Source organism: Aspergillus nomiae (assembly GCF_001204775.2).
Source record: "Aspergillus nomiae NRRL 13137 chromosome Unknown contig00195, whole genome shotgun sequence".
In the NCBI taxonomy this organism is placed as follows: Eukaryota; Fungi; Ascomycota; class Eurotiomycetes; order Eurotiales; family Aspergillaceae; genus Aspergillus; species Aspergillus nomiae.
Genome location: NW_015378250.1, coordinates 36,257 through 56,037, shown reverse-complemented (window position 1 = coordinate 56,037; position 19,781 = coordinate 36,257). Strand labels below are relative to the sequence as shown.

At 53.1% G+C, this 19,781-nt stretch overlaps 7 protein-coding genes across 7 annotated transcripts; 3 read left to right on the top strand and 4 right to left on the bottom strand.

The window, feature by feature from the left end:
- Positions 1-1,389: 1,389 nt before the first annotated feature.
- On the bottom strand, positions 1,390-2,754 carry ANOM_006134 (60S ribosomal eL27 domain-containing protein; the record flags this gene model as incomplete). The annotated part of the gene is made up of 4 exons (XM_015551391.1): positions 1,390-1,720; positions 1,776-2,112; positions 2,336-2,391; positions 2,466-2,754. The coding sequence occupies 4 exons, from the start codon at positions 2,752-2,754 to the stop codon at positions 1,713-1,715; spliced, it is 690 nt and encodes a 229-aa protein (XP_015405585.1). The 3' UTR covers positions 1,390-1,712.
- Positions 2,755-3,431: 677 nt separating this feature from the next.
- On the top strand, positions 3,432-10,091 carry ANOM_006133 (uncharacterized protein; the record flags this gene model as incomplete). Its single annotated transcript, XM_015551390.1, has 1 exon — positions 3,432-10,091. One exon carries the CDS (start codon positions 3,432-3,434, stop codon positions 10,089-10,091), a length of 6,660 nt encoding a protein of 2,219 aa, XP_015405588.1.
- An 839-nt stretch (positions 10,092-10,930) lies between these two features.
- Positions 10,931-12,594, top strand: ANOM_006132 (TLC domain-containing protein). Its single transcript, XM_015551389.1, has 2 exons — positions 10,931-11,552; positions 11,688-12,594. Exons 1-2 carry the CDS (start codon positions 11,073-11,075, stop codon positions 12,369-12,371), a joined length of 1,164 nt encoding a protein of 387 aa, XP_015405589.1. The 5' UTR covers positions 10,931-11,072; the 3' UTR covers positions 12,372-12,594.
- On the bottom strand, positions 12,578-14,441 carry ANOM_006131 (SWIB/MDM2 domain-containing protein). Its single transcript, XM_015551388.1, has 3 exons — positions 14,256-14,441; positions 13,292-14,199; positions 12,578-13,242 (listed from the first exon to the last, which is right to left on the bottom strand). Exons 1-3 carry the CDS (start codon positions 14,347-14,349, stop codon positions 12,721-12,723), a joined length of 1,524 nt encoding a protein of 507 aa, XP_015405586.1. The 5' UTR covers positions 14,350-14,441; the 3' UTR covers positions 12,578-12,720.
- Positions 14,442-14,699: 258 nt separating this feature from the next.
- On the bottom strand, positions 14,700-16,032 carry ANOM_006130 (proteasome regulatory particle lid subunit RPN6; the record flags this gene model as incomplete). Its single annotated transcript, XM_015551387.1, has 2 exons — positions 14,700-15,706; positions 15,765-16,032. 2 exons carry the CDS (start codon positions 16,030-16,032, stop codon positions 14,700-14,702), a joined length of 1,275 nt encoding a protein of 424 aa, XP_015405587.1.
- Positions 16,033-16,362: 330 nt separating this feature from the next.
- On the top strand, positions 16,363-17,816 carry ANOM_006129 (rRNA-processing protein SOF1; the record flags this gene model as incomplete). The annotated part of the gene is made up of 3 exons (XM_015551386.1): positions 16,363-16,365; positions 16,421-17,403; positions 17,456-17,816. The coding sequence occupies 3 exons, from the start codon at positions 16,363-16,365 to the stop codon at positions 17,814-17,816; spliced, it is 1,347 nt and encodes a 448-aa protein (XP_015405576.1).
- Positions 17,817-17,951: 135 nt separating this feature from the next.
- On the bottom strand, positions 17,952-19,212 carry ANOM_006128 (short-chain dehydrogenase/reductase family protein; the record flags this gene model as incomplete). The annotated part of the gene is made up of 3 exons (XM_015551385.1): positions 17,952-18,569; positions 18,740-18,859; positions 18,910-19,212. The coding sequence occupies 3 exons, from the start codon at positions 19,210-19,212 to the stop codon at positions 17,952-17,954; spliced, it is 1,041 nt and encodes a 346-aa protein (XP_015405575.1).
- Between the last annotated feature and the right edge of the window lie 569 nt (positions 19,213-19,781).

The following is a 19,781-nucleotide window of genomic DNA, read 5'->3' as shown; positions in this document are numbered from 1 at the left end:
GACCCAAGAATCTGAAGAAAATTATATGAATCATGCATAAGTAACTGACTCGTCCAGACTGATGAAGCGACGCCTCCTCCGACAACGCCTTGGCCTTGCCTTTCATTCAAGCGCAAAGAATTTTCCTCCTCTTCGTTTCCCCTTTGAGTTGGATCCGCCCCCCGTTGGTCTGAGCGCCGTCTGTCTAGCCAACAATCGCTCTCCTTGGCCCCATCTCGCTGTCAAGCACCGGTTTCCCATTTTACGCTGATCCATCTTTACAGCCCTCCCCCCGACACTCGACCGGCATGGCATTTTCTAGCGTCAACCCCGTGCATCGTACTTTTGCCGCAATTCTCATCTTGTTTCCCATATGATCGGGACGACAAGGTTGCATTGGGGAGTTGTAGCAAGCTCTCTCACTGGGATAGGCTCGTAAGCTAAGGGACCTAGGTGCCCTGTGGCTGGAAGACCCTGGATTTCATCATGTGTAACTCATTTCAGCAGTAGTCGCGAAGCACATGATAGTAATATATACTCCCTGGTCTGGTGCTGTCCATGGCTTGTGAAAGGTGAATAGTATGTGCTTTCGGATGCATATGGTAGCATAGACTGTGTTATGCATGTCATTATATATTTCTGACTGCGACCTGTCATTCGACTCTCAACCCCACCAACAACATTCCGTGTGCAAGGAAGACAAACATTCATTGAGTTCCTACGCATATTCTAGACTCATAACAAAGAAAAACGCAATAGAGAAATCAAAGATAGAAAAAAAGACTCAACATAAAACACCTCCTCAGTAGAGCCACCCGCGGAGAAAAATACAAGCAAGAGCACAGACAGGCACATCCGCGTCTCTTCCTACCGGGCCGGGATCCCAACCCGCAAAAGGGAACGTAGACGCCGCTCGCAATGAGCAAGGAGAACGCTATGGATTACTATAGTTCGATCGCTCAACGAGCTCCCACTTACACATACTAAGGTTCCTACCGCATGCCGCACGGCCATTCGTAGGGACGACTAGCCGCCCACGGTTGGTTGCTGCATGCATGGACCGGTCCAGTCCATCTACGAGGACGTTCCACTTCCGTCCGGAGTACAGCGGCTACGGGGATGAGGTGGCCCTGGATGTCGGTTGTCTATTGCTGTTCCCCGCTTCTCGGATTGCTGCTGTCCGTCCGGTTTGCTTGATTGCGGAGATACGTAAGATGCGGGGATCTTTATGCGCCAAGTGCACGTCGAGTTTGTCCCTCTGCTCGAGCACGTGTGCTCGTCCGAGGGTTTGACTTGATGCTTCATTAGGAGGGGAAACAAGATAGAGTAATATATATCTCTCCATGGGGTTTGGGGGTGGGGGAAAGGATCCGGGGCAGGAACCAAAATCACATTGATAGAGGACTTGAGACTTAGCGCTGCGATAAGGCCAAGTCACGGGGTATAGTCCCGGGAATCCGTAGTCACATCGTAGTCATCTCAGACAAAGGAAGATTTTGAATTTGTTCATATTTCCATTTCATTGCGAGGACGCCAGATCTCTGTGGCCTCCTTCATTATCAAAAAAGAAAAATGGCCAAGTCCTGGACTTGTACATCGATACATTCCCCATGCGTCCGCCAGCTATGGTATCCGTCCTCTTGTGTCATGAACCGAATGTGCTCGATGCCCTTTTTTCTTGCCTCATCTAAGACCTTGCGCGCTCAAACGACATAACGCCCAAAAAACCCCGTTTAGAAACCTGTCATCGGTCAGCGTGCGCCCATGTAGGATATACACAAATAGAAAAAACGTACGAAGAGGAGTGAAGAACCAACGGTTCTTGCCGCTGGTGTAGCGGTCCTCAAGGGCCTTCTTGACGGTCTTCTTGGCGTCCTCACGCTGGGAAACCTCCTTGAAGGTGTCGTTGGTGACGGAGCCCTTGAGACCCTCGAGCTCGAGGGTGTAACGGGTGGGCATCAAGTGGTTGTAGTTGACAACCTTGATGAAAGGCTTGATGCGGCTGCGCTTCTCGACGGTCTTCTTACCCATGCGGCGGGTGACCTTCAGGGGGTAACGCTCGATACCGGCAACGACGGCATAGGCGAAGGGGTGCGCCTTGGAGCCAGTGTCGTTAGGCTGGACAATGACGACCTATACCAGCGGTCCTGTCAGCTTCATCCCTTCACACGTCTGATCCACGAAAACCCGAACACGCTATCTGCCGCCCATCTAACTTCTCGCTGGATGTCGTTGAATGTGTCGTAGATTCTCGTCGTCTTCCATGAAAAATTCATTCGCTCCCGCCAAAACAAACGCCATAGCACACAGTTCGCCTCGCGCAGAAACGGAAAAAGGGAATCATTTCGTGTCGTACCTTCTTACCGGCGTAACGGCCACGGGTGATGATGGCCACACGGCCCACTTTCATGACTATCGCGACATCCTGTCAGCTGGCATTCAAACGTAGTGAATCAAAAATCGGGGTGGTAAAGCGATCAACTAACACTTCATTGTGAAAGTCCCGGCGGCAACAAGGTCGATGGGGTTGGTTGTCGATGTGTTTCGGTCGAGTAAAGAGAGTCTCCGCCGTCGACGTTCTTTTTTTCGCTTGAGAATCAGGGCTTGCTCAGGGCTTTTGTGCGCCCGTCTCTCATTGGTTGCATTACCGATGCTTCCGTCGCTAAGCCAGTCTGGGATAATTTCCCCAACGGGCTTAGTACCCGAGATGGCCGGGGGGCATCGGACAAACTTTTCCTCATTGACCGTGGATGCTCTCACCGCCCATGACGGCATTGTTTACTCGGCAACGGGGCGTCTATCGGTTGCTAGGACGAAGCTTTGATGTGTACACGAGGGATTGGGTCCGATGCTGGTTGATGCCCCATGAGCTACCATTCAAATCTCCCTCCAGTTCTCAAACTCCACTCGGCTGTTTGGGTCACTTATTTCTGTTTTAATTGATTATACTCCAAGATCTACTCTACTACCCTCGGGTCTCTTCAATCGTGGTCCGTTCCTCGTCTAGTTCCTCCTCTCCATACCTCTACAGCAAGCGCATTGATACCTTCTTTTTTGTCTGTTCTGTTTTCACGATCCTTGTTTCCCTGCTGTGCGACGTCCTTTGATGCGACCAAGAGTTATCTGCTTTTGCTTTGTTTTGACGATTTGATATGCCTAACGACCTTAATTGAACGAACATTCTTCTGCGCATTCCCCTACATTAACCCCTCTTGCCCCCGATTCCAGTTTGTGTTTTCAACTGTCGAGGAACAAACGATACAGGAAGTCTACCCTCTAAGCCAGGTCTTACAATGCCGGCGGCTCACACTCGCGACGGTTCCCGAGACCGGGAGCTCGTTGTCAGACACCAATCAATTCCCATGTATGTCTCAAGTATCCCCTGAACAAAGGCCGGTTGCCGCCCAATGGCAAATAAGGGACTGCCGTAGACTAACCTTGACATCGTGGAAATGAAGGTGGGACAGCTCAGACCCCGAACGGGCGCTCCGCCGCTGCCCATGAACCCCGGTTCAACCAGTCCCGCGACGAAGGGCAACGTTTCGCCCGGTATCCAAGCGATGGCGGCCTCCTTTACAGAGAAGATGCGGGAAAACGCCCCAAGTCCATACATTTCTAACCCCATGCCGCCGAAGTCTTCGCCGGAGAAGTCTCTGATCAAAGGCCAATTCCACAAGCGCATGCAGTCGTTTCAGAATAGCTCGGATCCGCGATCTGAGTTCCTAAACTATCTAGAGAGCAAATCGCCGGAACGGCCTCAGCGAGCGTCGACGTTTGATTCGACGACAAAGCCGCTGGAGAAGAGTCTAATGAAATCTGAGGTAGAAGAGCCGGAAGCAGACCACGAGCCCCCGAACTTGCTCATCTCGCCCCGTTATCTCTCCAAACCGATCCTCGGGGAAAGCACCCCGCCCTCTGCCACCATGCTCGCGCTGCAGAACATGCAGCTGCCCTGTGAACCCGACTCGCAACCCAAGAGTGTCGAGTCGGACCCGTTCGTAGGGCCGAGCCGTCCTCCCAACTATAGCTTCGAATCCTTGTCCACACAGATCCACAGTCTTACCGATATTGCCAGCAACCTCCAGCGCGAAATGGCCCAACTCAGTCGTCGAAGCAAGGATAATGCGACAGACCTCGTTAGTTTGAAAGCCGCCACGAATGCACGAGACGAAGATATCCGGAAAAGCCTCCGGGAGCTATCGTCCAACCTGAATTCGAGGTTTCTGGAACCTGATGCTGCCACAAGGTTTGATTTCAGTGCTCTCCTGGGTTCTGATAGTGGTGTTAACCATAGGGAATCGGATAGTTCTCCGAACTCGAAGAAGAGCTATGGACGGATGCCAAGTCCAAATCCCTTCGCGGCCGCGATGGAACGCGAGTTGGCCGCTTCGCCTACGCCCATCTCCGATGGCTCGGCCAGCATTGCCCTTTTGGAGAAGGTGCTCCGGGAGATGGCCACCAAGGAAGGTCAGGAAAAGCTTACGGAGCTGGTCGACGAGATCAAAGCCCGCCCCGTCTCGGATGTTACCGGCGAACCGCTTGATAGTAGGACAACAAAAATGCTAGAGGAGATCTTGAGTATCGTCAAGGACGAGTGGGAGAGCAAGGCTTTGGTACGGACACGTGCACCTTCTGATGCTGGTCATGCTGCTTTCAAGACAGGCAGATCAAAATCCATGGACCCTGAGCACTTATACGCTCCGGACCTGGACATGGTTCCCGGCGACAATGGCCGACTATCAGCACGTTCTATGTCTCACTCCGACGAGCAAACGACGGATGAAATGCTGTCAATCATGCGACGAGTGAAGAACAGCGTGATTGAAGGGGGGGGCATGACAAATGAAGTGAAAGCACTGGTACGCGAGTTGCGCGGCGAGGTGCTGGGCATGGGGCGAAACCTGGCCCGGAAACTGGAAGATATCGAGATAGCTCGCGAGGCTGCAGAGGACAAGCCCGCCGGCCCCGGAAAGGAGGAGATCTCCGCGATTGTCAACGACAGTCTGTGCGAGCTGAGGGAGCAGCTGGAAGCAATCCTCAGCGAAAACAAACAGCATTCAGCTGCTCTCTTAGACTTCCGCTCCGCAATGGATGGCGCCCAGATATACTCCATTGTCCAACGGGCCTTTAATGATCTCGACTTATCACAATTGCGAGATGAACCGAGGGGCGCCACAATGGAAAAGGACGACATCTTGGATGCAGTTAGAGACGCCTGGGAAACGTACAAGCCCGAGATTGAGCTGGAGAACTTTGGACTGGAACGTGATGAGATCCTGGAATGTCTGTCAGAAGGTCTGAAAGCCTACCAGCCGCGGCATGAAGATGCGGTCACATATGATCAAGTCTTGGCAGCTGTACAGGCGGGTATGCAGCAGTTTGAGCAACCACCTAGCATCACTAAGGACGAGATTGTGCACACGATCCGTGAATGTCTCGAAACCTCTCAGACTGCTACCCGGTCTGTACACGATGATAAGTTGGATGCTATGCGGGAAGATATACTGCAGGCGGTTACCCAATCCGTAGCATCTCAGAGTGCACTTACGAGGGAGTCACTTGACTCTGGCCTTGGTCGCGAGGAGATCTTGAACGCGGTTGGGCACGGCATCCAAGCGCACTTTACCTCTTCTCGACAGCTTGAACAACCACACATCACCAAGGAGGATGTCGCTAATGTGGTGAACGATGCATTTTATGCTCAGCAGTCAGCTCTCAGTACCAATGTGCAACCTACGGTTTCCCGCGACGAAATCCTCGCAGCTATTGCCGAGGGGCTGGAGGCTCAGAATAGCGTGACCCGGGAGATCGAATTAAACAAGGACGATCTCATGGAAGCTATCTCAGCGGGACTCCAGGAGGCCAACGCCGAAAACCACAACATCGGGGACCAGATTCTTGAACGAGTCCTGGAGCACCATGACGGTATGAGAGAGGAGTTAAAGCAGCAGTCCCTGGCTAAGGAGAACGACACGATGCAGATTCTGGACGCAATTAAGGACGGCATCGCCGTGGTGCGACAGGAGGTCGAAGGCTACGCTGCTACCGCCGCCGAAGCCTCTGGCACGCATGAAATCATGGACACTGTGAAGGAAGGGTTCCGACTGCTCCAGGCGGACATGGAAAGGACAATCGCCGAGAGCGTAGTGGCTAGTGTTCCCCGCAACCCGGATACCCCAGAGCTTCTCGATGCAATGGAGAAGGAGTTTGAACACCTTCGATCTACTATCAGCTCTCTACTGCGGACGGAACAGAGCACCTCCAGTGACAAGGATGAAATCCTCGACGCCATTCGCGATGCCTCGGAGGCTCAGAAAATCCCCAAGAACCAGGATATTGCCAGCCTTATCAAACAAGAATTTGAGCAGCTTAGGGAATCGATGAACATGAGCCTTGTTCGTGCGGAGCCCGAAGCGCCGAAGAGTGACAAAGACGAGATCATTGCCGCTCTCCGTGAGAACCTTGACTCTTTCCGGGGCGAGAAGAGCGTGACGAGTGACAAGGATGATATCATCGCTGCACTTCGTGACCATCTTGAAAGCTTCCGTGGGGAGCGGACTGATAAGGACGAAATTGTTGCAGCTGTCCGTGAGAACCTCGACGCTTTCCGGGGCGAGAAGAGCGTGACAAATGACAAGGATGAGATCATTGCCGCCCTGCGCGAAAGCTTTGAGACCTTCCGGGGCGAGAAAAGCACGACAAGTGATAAGGATGAGATTATTGCTGCTCTTCGTGAGAGCTTTGACACCTTCCGGGGTGAGAAGAGCGAGACGAATGACAAGGATGAGATCATTGCTGCGCTTCGCGAGCATCTTGAAAGCTTCCGTGGTGAGAGGACCGATAAGGACGAAATTATCGCCGCTCTACGGGAAAACCTCGAGACTTTCCGTGATGAGGGCAGTCGTTCGCGAGATCTTGGCGACAATGAGTTCTCAACTGGCGATCTGATTGACGTCTTCAATGATGGTGTTGGGAATATCCGGGATGACCTGGGCAAACTGTTGGAAAGACCAGTGGAGTTCGACTACAACGAACTTCTTGACACTTTGAAGGAAGGACTTAGCAGTCTCAAAGCCGACGTCGAGATGTTGCGCAAGTCCCAGCTGGACGCCGAAGACGTTACCACAACTAGAGGTGGAGAGCTGATGCTTGCCAATCAACCCAGCCAACCTACGCCACATAGTCAACCCGACATTAGTAGTGATATGGAAGCGCTCAAATCTCTCATTTCCCAGCTTCAAACGAAGGTCGAAGCCATTGAGTCTGCACCGCGCGCCGCGGAACCAGCTACAGACGCTCTCAAGAAAGAACACCTGGATGAGGTCCTGGCAGGCCTACATGAACTCCAGGGCTCCGTCACGGGTATTGTGGCGCGCGAGAACCCTGCAGATGACACAACTGCCAAGAAGGAGGACACGGAGGCGATCGAGACCTTGTTGCGGAGCACGAAGGCTCAGCTCGATGAGATGAAGTTCCCCGCCGCGGATGAGCTCGCAAGAGCCGAGCAGCTGGGCAGCCTGGAAACTACAGTGAAGGAGACAAAGGAAGCCCTATTCGAACTAAGCACCCGCTTGGAAGCTGAGGGCCCGACCAAGTCTGAGATCGGTACTTTGGAGACTCTCATGAAGGATATGTGGCTGGCCCTCGACGAGTTGAAAGGCAAAAACCCAGAAGGTGGGAGCGACACTGAGCAATTGGTCAAAGCCGACCTGCAGACGGTAGAAGCTATGATATTCGAAGTGAAGACGCAAATCGACGAGCTTAAGCTTCCCGACCCGGAGACCTTGCCTACGAAGACGGAGGTTCAGGATCTATCGGCCCTGGTCACCGAGTTCAGGGAGAAGGTGGAGGCTGAGAATGAGTTGACAGCCCAAGGGTTTGAGGCCCGTAAAGTGGAACACGCCGGTCTCGCTGAGAAGATCGAGGAGGCTAAGGCTGTGGTCGAAGGCCTTGGCGATGAGCTTAAAAGCAAGCTGGACGGAAGTAGTGAGGGTCTCTCTGAGTTGAAGCAGCTTCTGGAAGGCTTAGCAGTCTCCGCGGAGAGTTTTACGACAGTTGAAAATGTTAAGGAACTGACAGAACTCATCAATCGCGAGTTCGAGCGGGCACGCGGTGAACAGGACGCGCACAAGCTCGAAAAAGAGGAGCGCGACGCCGCCTCCCTTGTCAAGCAGGACGAGACCAGAGCGGCTATCATTGTGGAGCTTGGAGCGAAGATCGACGAGAAACTGGGTGAAGTCATGGCCAAATACGACGACATGCAGACTGCGATGGATACAAAATTCTCGGAGTCCATCGAACGTGACAGCGCCCACCTTGAAGCCGCAACTAATACCAAATCTCTTGCGGAGGACATCAAGCTTGTTATCGGTACCATGGGCGACAGCGTCAATGAGGCTTGTGAGCGCATCACTGAGGACACTAAGTCCTTCTTGGAGAAGGTGGATGTCTCCTACAACAAAATGGAAGAGATGCACAACGAAGTGAAGACTCAGCAGGAACAGGCCCGATCCGACATTGAGCGGGCTGCGGCTGCAACTGATCGTGTGGAAAGCAAGCTGCATGAGTTCCACCCGCAGGTCTTGGAATCTATCCAGGAGATTCTCAACATTGTCGGCCAGCATTACGATCATTCGCAGAAGTCTGCTGAGGCCATCAAGACGGACTTGTCGGCCCTGCCTTCGACTATTCCCCAGATGCTCCCCGCTTTACCACCCCCAGAGCCGGAAAAGTACGATGACAGCAAGGTCCAGGAGAAACTAGACAACCTTTTGCATCACGCAAAGAATGAAAAGGTGCAGGAAGCCCTGAACATTTTGGTCGAGCGGGTAACGAACGACCAGGTGCACGAGAAACTTGATCAGCTCCTCAGCCAGACGACCAGCACCAATAGTCAGATGTATGACAAGTTGGATGAGCTACTCAACCACGCTGCCGAGAACAACGGGCCAATCCATGACAAGCTCGATACCCTCATCGACCACGCAACTAACACCGACCAGTCCGTCACGCAGATGATGAAGCTGGACGAGATGCACAAGGATATCATGGAGACGTCCCGCAAGATGACCGAGATGTTTGCCGCTCAGTCCGCAATCGTAGCCGAAGACAACGAACGCAAACGCCGCGAGGCGGAAGAGGCCGCGGTTGCGCTCGAGAGGAGAAACGCACAGAAAGAGCAAGTTGAATCTGAAATTGTCGACCTCAAGGATGAGAAGGAGTCTCTTCTGAAGATGATCCAGACCTTGAAGGCCGAGAAGGAGGACCTTGTTAAGCAGACTACGAAACTCGGCAAGGAGCTCTCCAGCTTGGAGATGGCTCTCGAGCTCCGCCACGAGGAGATGCAGGTCATGGAGGACCGTGCGGACAGCCTGGAGAAGCGTATCCTCGAAGGTGTTCTCGACCACGCTCGCAGTGTTTTGCTCAGTCGGCCAAACAACGGTCTGAACATGAAGAAGTCGCGGGGCTCTCGGGCTCGAGGTCCTAGTGCAGCTAGCAATTCCAGCACTGCGCGAGAGGCTCGGAATATCTTGAGCAGCAGTGTTGGCATGGCACTAAGGAAGCGGTCTCAGGCACCGTCCCAGGCTGGCGCTGCTACCCCGACGAAGGACGGCAAGGAGAGACGAATCCTCAGTCTGAGCAACATGACTGGCAACCGCGGTCCTACCGATCGTCAGTCTAGTGTCAGCAGCGGGTTTGCCAGCTTGAAGCGCAGTCACTCCGTGAAGTCCAACATCTCCGACCGAAAGTCTTCCTGGGGTGGCAGAAGCTCTGTGCTGAACAAAGAGAACGAGGGGCTCCCCGAAGAGGATGAGAACCGCAGCGACATCGAAAGTGATGCGGGTACAGAGCGAAAAACGAGCTATGCCGACAGTATGGTGTACGGAGCAGGTAGCACTGTGTCTAATGATCGACGGTTGAGTGGCTCCAGCACCGCCACTGAGATTGTTGGCCAGGGCGCTCGTTCAGTTGCGAATGATGGAGACGGTGCTTCGGAGACACATGACGATCTTAAGGGCGACGATCCCGAGCTTGATTCAGAGTCATCCAAAATGGTGCTCTACGGACAACATAGCGACAGTGGGATTGGGGTTGCAAGCGTCGCGGGATAGCTTCAGGTGATGGCCTGATTGATTGATGGTTGACTTATGATCATGTGCAGTCTGATATGGATTCTTGAGATACCACCGACGGACGGTTCCGCCGGATAAGTTTCAGCAGTGTTTAGAGTTGTTCTAGACTCGTCTCTTTTGTACTTTTCCTTTGTTGATAGTTTTGTTTAGCTTGAATGCACATGATGTCGATTCTTGTTTAGCACTAGATACATTACCATAATATATTTACGATCGTCCTTTGCATGATGGCCCCTACACTATTGTAGTCCAAGCTTTCTAGTCCTGTAAATAGACTCCATCCCAGACAGGTTGTAGAATTCCCCTGTTCTGCTGACCGGGTCTTGCCTCATGCTTAACCATGTCTCCAACGCTGATATCCATGTGATAGGCTTGGGCGGTGATGTCACGACTCTTGAGATGGTTTCCAGACCTACAGAAATGGGTGATGTGCGTGTTTCTGCATGAAAGAAAAGAGTGTGGTCCCTGATAGCACTCATATAGCCCTATATTGATGTGGAATCTAGACCGCTCAGGCGTGCATTCTGGAAACGGCCTAGCGCAGTCGATCACGTCTAATGATCCAATCACGGGACCCGGGGCGATCAGCAGGCGCTGAGTCAGCTTCCCCAACGGATTCGTCCCAACTGGCGGCCCCACGAATCAGGCATCCGCAAGGCACGCGAGCAACCGCGGCATTTCATTAGTTTGAGATGCATGAATGACCTTCTCCTCACCTCAGCTCGAGACCATGGCTGGCCTGGGGTCCATCTAGACACCGCCGTTTGACCCGTTCCCTTAATTTCACGTCGACTTTCCTTCCCGACTATATCCAGTATTTCAGCTCTCGGCTGTTATACTGCAGCCATCAAGCTCCCCCAACTGTCCGATATCCACTACATCATCACCAACTAGGCACCGATAATAACCCTACTCGCCAACTGCTCTCACCACCCTCGCCGCCACGCCGCCAACGCCGGCATGTTGGACCCCTTCCCCCCTCCGCCAGCATGGCTCCGAGACCGTGTCGAGCCCTGGGCCCTGTATCTCAACGTTCCCGCCCTCTCAGACCACATCCATGAAGTCATCATCGCCTTCGCCGGCTACCAGTTCATCCACTCCTTCCTCTCGCCATGGCTCTCCCCCATCCTGTTCCCCCGCCACTACCCACACCTGAACAAACGTACCAAGCTCAATTGGGACGTCCACGTCGTCTCCCTCGTCCAGAGCGTGCTCATCAACGCCCTCGCCTTGTGGATCATGTTCGTGGACAAAGAGCGCAAGAACATGGACACCGGAGAGCGCATCTACGGATACACGGGCATGTGTGGACTCCTCGAGGCCCTGGCCGAGGGATACTTCGTCTACGACATTATCGTCAGCACGGTGCACATCAGGATGTTTGGCGTGGGCATGTTGTTCCATGCCATTAGTGCGCTATGGGTGTTTAGTTTCGGGTTTGTATGTGATCCACCTCTTTATTCATATCCGATACAACAAAGAAACCTCCCTTCTACTCTCCCCCCCCCTCCATAAACAAATCAAGAAAAGAGAAGCGAAGAAAAAAAGAAAAAACCTAACAGAAGAAACCCGCAGAGACCCTTCGTAAACTTCTACTCCCCAACATTCATCCTCTACGAACTCTCCTCCCCATTCCTCAACATCCACTGGTTCCTGGATAAACTGAACCTCACCGGCTCCAAGCTCCAATGGTACAACGGCATGCTCCTCCTCTCCGTCTTCTTCTCCTGCCGTCTCGTCTGGGGAACCTGGCAATCCATCCTCGTCTACAAGGACATGTGGGCCGCCCTCTCCCAGACCTGGTCTCTGTCTCCCCTTGTGGCGGCAGGGTCTTCCGTGGGCCTGGACAGCGCCATCAACACCGCCGTCTTCGGGCACAGGGCCAAGCTTACAGAGCAGTGCGTCGACGAGGTCTGCAGGAGGGCCAATGAGGAGGTGTTCAAGTATGCCGGGTTCACGGCGGGCGGGGTGCCAACGTGGCTTGTCGGGACCTATGTTGCGGCGAATGTGGTGTTGAATTCATTGAACTATTATTGGTTTTCGAAGATGGTGGAGACGGTATTGAAGAGGTTCCGGGGGCCGAAGGAGGGTGCCGTTAAGGACGGGGGTAAAAGGGAGGAGGCGGTCGAGGAGGTCGTGGAGAAGGTTGTGCTTGAGGCTGCTGCTTCGCTTGAGGAGGAAGAGGGGAGTCCGTTCCTTGGGGAGGGCGTTGCGAAGGATGTTGATGTTGGCGGCGGGGATGTGAGGAGGAGGAGGTAGTGTTGAGTTAGGGCCTGAGATGGTGGGATGCTGTAGACGGTAGATGAGCTGGCACATTGTGCATTGCATCGGTGCTTGGTATATGGTTCTTTTGTCATCATCTGTTTCGGCTGGGGCTTGGAGATTGTTTATTTGCATCTTCTTACATTATGATGTTACTTTTTCAAGTTGCTGATTAAACATCATGGTTCATTAAATGCAGGTCGCTATATCGAAGAATATAGTAAATTCATTGAATTCACATCGACACATACTTAAACTAGTGGATACATAACACTCCCAACCAAACACCGCATGAGCGCCCCAGCCAAAATCCGAAGATAGCTAAATAAACACGACCAGTACACAATCACCGCAGCATGGCCTCCGGCTTCGCGAGCATGTACCGCACCGCTTCGCGGGCCACCGGCGAGTCCCAAGCGCCATCGGCGCCTCCGCGGCGGAACTCGGGCCCAGTGGCATCTTCGCCGCCACCGCGCGTCGCCTCGCCCAGGATGGTCTCGAGGTCCCTGCGCTGCGAGTTGACCCAGCGGCGAAGGAACGTGGCGGGGTCTTTGCTCAGCGCCGTGTAGAAGGAGTGCTTGGCACGCGAGTGTGTCAGTGCTTGGACGATGAGAGACACCTGGTCGTCCAGAGTGGAAATCTGTCGCAGCCCGGCGGTGTACTGTGGGTTCTGGGTCAGAGCGAGCATCTTAGCGCGCAGTGGGTCTTCCACGGCCACTTGGATGTCGTAGACGGTGGGGCTGGGGTCTTTGTGGAAATCTTCATCGACACGGATGGTGTATGGAAGCTTGATCGGGTCAAGGGGACTGGTGTGAGGGCCGATGCTCTCTGGGATCTGTGGGAAGAACATCTGGTCTCGGCCGAAGATCTGTAGACGTTAGTATCATCCCATTCGATAAGGAAAAGTTGAAACATACAGATCGCAAACGATGATCACAACGGACCAAACGCTTCTCCTCGTCTTCCTGTAGACCCATCGCACGAATATAATCCCAAATCCCAAGCACGATTCCACTGCGCGTTTCCTCCTCGACATCGAGCACCTCCGCCAGCTCCTTGCTCAGCTTATACCGCTCGGGAGTCTCATCTCTAACAAGGCTCACGGTAACATTCAAGTTCTCCTGGGAAGCTCGAGAGAACTGCAGAGAGTCAAAATCGGCAGTCGGGGGCAGCGTTACAGTATTAGCCGGAAGCTGGGGCTTAGTCCAGTTAACAGTCTTAATCTCCTCCGGGTTTGCGGTTGAAGATTTGTCGAAGTCGACCGTGACCGTTTTGAAAAAGTGCGAAAAGCGCTGCTTTGACCGCTTCGGGGCGTTCTTCTTGGTCTCCTTCCCGTCGTGATCCATGGCGTCTCCATTCGCCTGCGTCTCGTTGCCCTCGTTGTCGCTATCCTCGGGGGCCGTAGGATCGGTATCATCATCCAGCAGTCGTCCCTCGATGCGCACCTTGTAACGCCCCGAGCCGGGGTTAGTCGCTGACCCGTTCTGGCCAGCCGCACCTTGCCACGGTTGGTTCTCGACTGTGTTCGTAATCCAAATGCGCATCGTCCGGTACTTTTTGACGGTCTTGCTGATCGAATCCTGAATGTCCAGCCTCTTTCGGACGATGGCGGCGTCCAGTCTCTTCTCTAAATCGCGCAGGTCCTTGTACTGCTGTACGCCTTCCCCGATCACCACATCTTCGATGCCGTCGGGGATGTTCTTGTCGGTGGGCTTGCGGGTCCGGCGAAGAGCAGCATCATTGGGGTGTGGCATGTTGCGCTGGGCGGGGATGTACTGAGCGGGAACGGGGTGCTGTGGCATGGGTACGGCCATTGCTGGGCCAGCTGTGTGAGACGATATTAGGAGCGGTAGTTATACGAGATCAAGGGGTGGAGACTACCTGGTCCTTGGGGTCCGCGACGAGGCGTGGCAGGAGACCGTTGGGCGGCCTGCGGGAACCCACGCCCGTACGTGGGCGGCATTGGAGCATTCATGACTAGTGGCTAGCTAAGCAGAGCAAAGCGAATCCACAAGGGTCCTAGTCGGGTTTGAAGGAGTTCTGGGACGATGCAACAGAGAACTCTCCGATGGTACTGAAGATGTCTCTTGGGGTTCTGAAAGTCGCGATTCTTTTGCCGCGATCGCGCTTTACCCGTTTAGGCGATGCCCCGGAACACCAAAAGCATCAACATCATTGGCATGTCTTCACTACTAAACTACGATCTGATCTTCATCATAAGGGAAATTTACGTGTATTCGTGACTCCGCCGTCTATCCTGCACCGGCTTTATGTCTGTAATGCTATATCATTTCCCAAACATAACTCAAAAACCAGCGGGAGCGTTTACTCCAGCTGGGATGCCTGATTAGTGTACAACTCTTCCACCACGTTGCTCAACTTCTCGATAGTCTCCAGAGCAGCGTCATATGCCTGATCGCGCTCCGTCTCGTCGAATACAATCAAGCACCCAGAGCCCTGATCTAACACACCGATGATTACCTTATCCAGGATCATCTGCGAGAGCTTCCGCTCCACCTGCGGGGTGTCGAGCCCTACCATCTTGGCGATATGGTCCAGCTCAACCCGGCTGAAGGGCTCAATGACCTTAATCAGATTCTGCTCCAACATGGCATCATACAGTCGGCGGAGGTGATTCCGAATAAATACATCGCTGCCCAGCTCGAAGCGGTAGTCCGAGAGAGCCTTTTCATATTCTTCAAGGGATCGGTTGGCGTGAGCGCGGGCCACTGCCTTCATGGCCTCGAGACGCGGGCTAGCATACTTCTGGGCCTGCTTGGACCCGAGCAAATGCGTCACATCATCACCCAGGTTCAGCATAATCTTACAAAGCAACATGTATTGGAGAGCGGCTGTGGCTTTGTCGCTTTCGTCGAGCGAGCTGTATCCCTCCAAAGCTTCGATGAAATACGAGAAGGCAGTGGTAAAGTCCTTGTCCTCCGCGTGGAGCATACCACTTTGCATATCCAAGCCGGCTTGCAGATTCGGAGGGGTGTAGACGGAGGCGGCTGATGTGCGAGAAGCTGTCAAGGCAGCGCGGCCCTTGGACTGGTTGCCCAAAGCATGATACACCCGAGACTCTAACAGCTGCACCTCGACCAGCATAAGTTTATCATCCAATCGCTTCAGCTCGCGTAGGAGGGAGTTGATCAGGTTAAGGGCATCATAGTAGGATTGCTTCTGCATGTAAATGGCCACAAGACGGGTCTGAAGGTTCTGTCGAAGGAAGGATCTCCGCTCTGCGATAGCCCAGTCGATGCAGGATTTGATGACGGCGGTTTGAATATCGAGTGTATTAGGGATCTCACTGAACAGGTCCAGTAGCTGGCGGACTGTATGGGGTCAGTTCATTGGGACCGGTGAGTGATGCGTTGCTGCCAACCAGCTTACCAAGCTTTGCTGTCTTAGCTTTGGCGAATGATGAGAAAGAGTCGCGGCTAGTTTTAATGAGCTCAGCGATCTCGTTCGGCTTCTTCTCATCCCGATAAAGCTCTCCCAATCCGACCAAAGCACTTTCATAATCACGCGACGAAGCTTCCGTCGACCCTGGTCCTTGAGAAAGGATGTCCTTGTAGATGGTCTCGGCTTTGGAAGCGTCCTTCTTCGCTAAAGCCCGAGCTTCCTCTATCCGCTGGGCGGTTGTCGAGGAGGGCGCCATGATTGAACGTCTTTTAATGTGGAAAGCAACGGTAGGTTTGAGTTTGGTTATAGAGATAGCTAAATGGCGCGAGAGACCCGAGGAAGCGGGAGAGATATAACGGGTTCAAGCTGGAGGGGATGTGAGATGTCTTGCTGATGAGGATAAGTCACCAGAGGTATCGTCACTGTTGGAGACCGTCCAAGCTACAGCCGCCCCTCACCGCCCGCGGGTTGGCGAACCAACCAGAACCACTATTACCCGCCAAAAAAAAGTATCTGGATTTTTTATGTCCGCCGCCAAAACATTTTCTTCTTTTCCCCGTTTTTTGTATAACACAGTAAGAGCGTCATGGTAAGTGCAAATTTCTACATATTCCAGGCGAAAATAATACTTATTCTACTGCTAGAAAATCAAAGCTCTTTCTCGCTCCACTGCCTCGCAGCAGGCTCCGGGATCAGCTGTCGTTCGACAGCCCCGAAACCTTGACCCGGCGCAACATCCATTCGAACGGGCTCGAGAATATACCCGAGCTCTCAATGCCACCAAGCTAGAACGTCTTTTCGCCGCGCCTTTCTTGGCTCAGATTGGTGATGGCCACGTGGACGGTGTATACTCGATGGCCAAAGATCCAGGCTCGTTGGAACGTTTCGCCAGTGGCAGTGGTGATGGAGTGGTCAAGGTCTGGGATCTAACGACCCAGGGCGAGGTCTGGAACACACAAGCCCATGAGAACATTGTCAAGGACGTGTGCTGGACTCCGGATCGGAAGTTGCTTTCTTGCGCGGCCGACAAGACCGTCAAACTGTTTGATCCGTACAACTCGACGTCCGATGCTCCACCTCTCGCGACTTATTTGGGCCAGGGTGCTTTCACCAGTTTGTCCCACCATAGACATCTCCCATCCTTTGCTGCATCGTCATCGTCTCAGATCCAAATCTACGATCTCTCTCGGCCTTCATCTACGGCCTCCCAGACCCTCAACTGGCCTACCAGCATCGACACCATCACATCAATTGCCTTCAACCAGACGGAGACGTCAATCTTGGCATCGACCGGTATCGATCGCTCTATCATCATGTATGATCTCCGAACTTCGTCCCCGCTCCACAAGCTTGTCCTACGACTCGCGTCGAACGCCATCACATGGAACCCTATGGAAGCATTCAACTTCGCGGTTGCCAACGAAGATCACAACGCCTACATATTCGATATGAGGAAGATGGATCGCGCATTGAACGTGCTGAAGGACCACGTGGCGGCGGTCATGGATGTTGAATTCAGTCCGACGGGTGAAGAGTTGGTGACGGCTTCATACGACAGGACGATCCGTGTGTGGAACAGAACCGAAGGTCGCTCGCGCGATATTTACCACACAAAGAGAATGCAACGGTATGTATATGTGGCTCACACCGAAGCAAACAATGTTGCTAACAGGATACAGTGTCTTCTCCGTTAAGTTCACACCCGACAATAAATACATTCTGTCCGGGTCGGATGACGGCAATATTCGACTCTGGCGTGCCAATGCCTCCGATCGCAGCGGTATCAAGAGCGCCCGTCAACGGGCCAAGCTAGAGTATGATCAGGCTTTGATCCAAAGATACTCACACATGCCCCAGATCAGAAGAATCAAGCGCCAGCGTCACGTGCCAATGCCTATCAAGAAGGCCGGCGAGATCAAGAGAGAGGAGCTCAATGCGATCAAGAGACGCCAAGAGAACATCCGGAAGCACACCAGGAAGGACAAACTGAAACCAAGACAGAGCGAGCGCCAGAAGATGATCTTGACCTCGGAGCAGTAGGCACCGCGCTTTCTCTGGGGATGGAGATATACCACATCCGGTCATATGTGGGATTGGTTCGGAAGACAACTTATATACATCGTGCAGACTTTTTATTTCCATGGACGTCTGCGTTCAACCCGGCGGCACGTTACCTCATTCCGTTTTGGCTGCTTTTGGTTCATCATGCGACTTCTGGGTTGTTGTTGGCGCTACCGCATGGTCGACTCCGCTCAAGAACCGGGCAAGACGCTGTAAGCCTGCAGGCAACACCGCATACCAGTTCACCATCGTGGCGTACGCGGGCAGTCGGATGACACCCCCTCTTCCTTCCTCTATTGCAGAAACGATTTCCCGAGCAACATGGACCGGTTCGAGAACGGGGGCGATGAACTTATTTGGTGTCTTGACCGATGCAAATAATGGTGTCGCTACTTGCCCCGGCTCAACCAAGATCATTTTCACCTTCTCATCATCTCCCGACACACGAAGCTCCGCCTCTAACGTCCGATGGAGTGCACTCAGGCCGGCCTTGCTGGTCGAGTAATCCGCCAAGCCCGCCGGACACAACTGGCCCAAGACCGAACTGACATTCACGATCGTACCGCCACTCGGAGCAGCCAGCATGCGAGGCAGGAACGTCTGGCAGGTATGGAACACCGCGAACAAGTTGGTCTGGATGGTTTTCTGGAACGCCTCGGCGGAGAGCGACAAAAGCGGCAGACCGTTGATGCGCGCCGCAGCACAGTTAATAAGAACTGTAGGGGTACCTAACTGTCGGGGAATCAGCATTTTTGTAAATAGGAACGAATACCAAAAAATCCAATAAACATCTTGACCCTCTACTCCAGACATAAACCAAGTAGACAAAAGCAAAGCAATCCAAACAAAAGAAGAAAAAGTAGAAGGGAAACCAACCTCCTTCTCAATCCTCACAAGCACACCTCCAACGCCTCCCTGCTCCCAACATCACAAGTATAATACTCCACGCCCTCACAGAGCTCGACCTCCCTCTCATCCTTCAAATCCAAAACCGCCACACCAACGCCCCTCATCGCATAGATCTCCGCAATCAACAACCCAACCCACTCGCCCCCCCAGTAATAACAACCACCTCCTCACTCAACTCCACCGTCCTCGGTAACCCATACGCAACCCGCGCATTCACCACCCCCGCGATAGCAACCAGCGTCAGCAAAACCGCATACCCAGTCGCGATAATAAACGCCAGGTCAGTGGCCGGTGTAACTTGGGCGCGCAGGCTGAGCACCAGAATCCAGGCCGGCCAGGGGTGCAGGATTGTGCGACGTAGGACGCTGAGGACGAGGTCGAGCGTTAGTGCGGAGTGCCATTTCGGGGTTTGCAATGGGGTGGTGCGCGGGGCGGCGGTCGTGAGGATGCGTTTGGTTGGGGGCATTTTGGGTATATGGGGTTTGGTTTGTTGAAATGTTTATTGGGGTTTGGGGGGCATTGTTGGTGTTTTATTTGCCCTGGTGGTGGTGGGTTTGGGTCTGTTGATAAAGAAGTGACCTAGGTTGTTTGTGTCTGGCGATAAAGTGTTGGATGGATGGCGCTATACCGTTTGGGGTAGATTCAGGTACCGCGAGGTTGGATCGCAACAACGCTTACTGCCATAGATAGAAGGGATAGGAGGTTTGAAAAGGGATTGCTTGGGTTGTGGGTATTTGGGCTATTCTTTTAATTGAGTTTTCTACCTAGAATTTGACTTTCTCGAGGTTGGTATCAGACAATTGCTGTCTATATATATCTATATCATCTGACGTCAACAGACACACAGACATTGCCATGGTCCACAGCGTACAAGTCCCATTAGACCACTATTTTAACCTTTTAGGATAGACAATTTGTTACTCTATATCTTACAAAGTCGCACTACGTGTTACTACTATACAAGTGCTCCAAAGTGATACTGTGATAGCAAGGCCCACTGCGCATGCTGTGAAACCCACCACATATTTGCGGTGC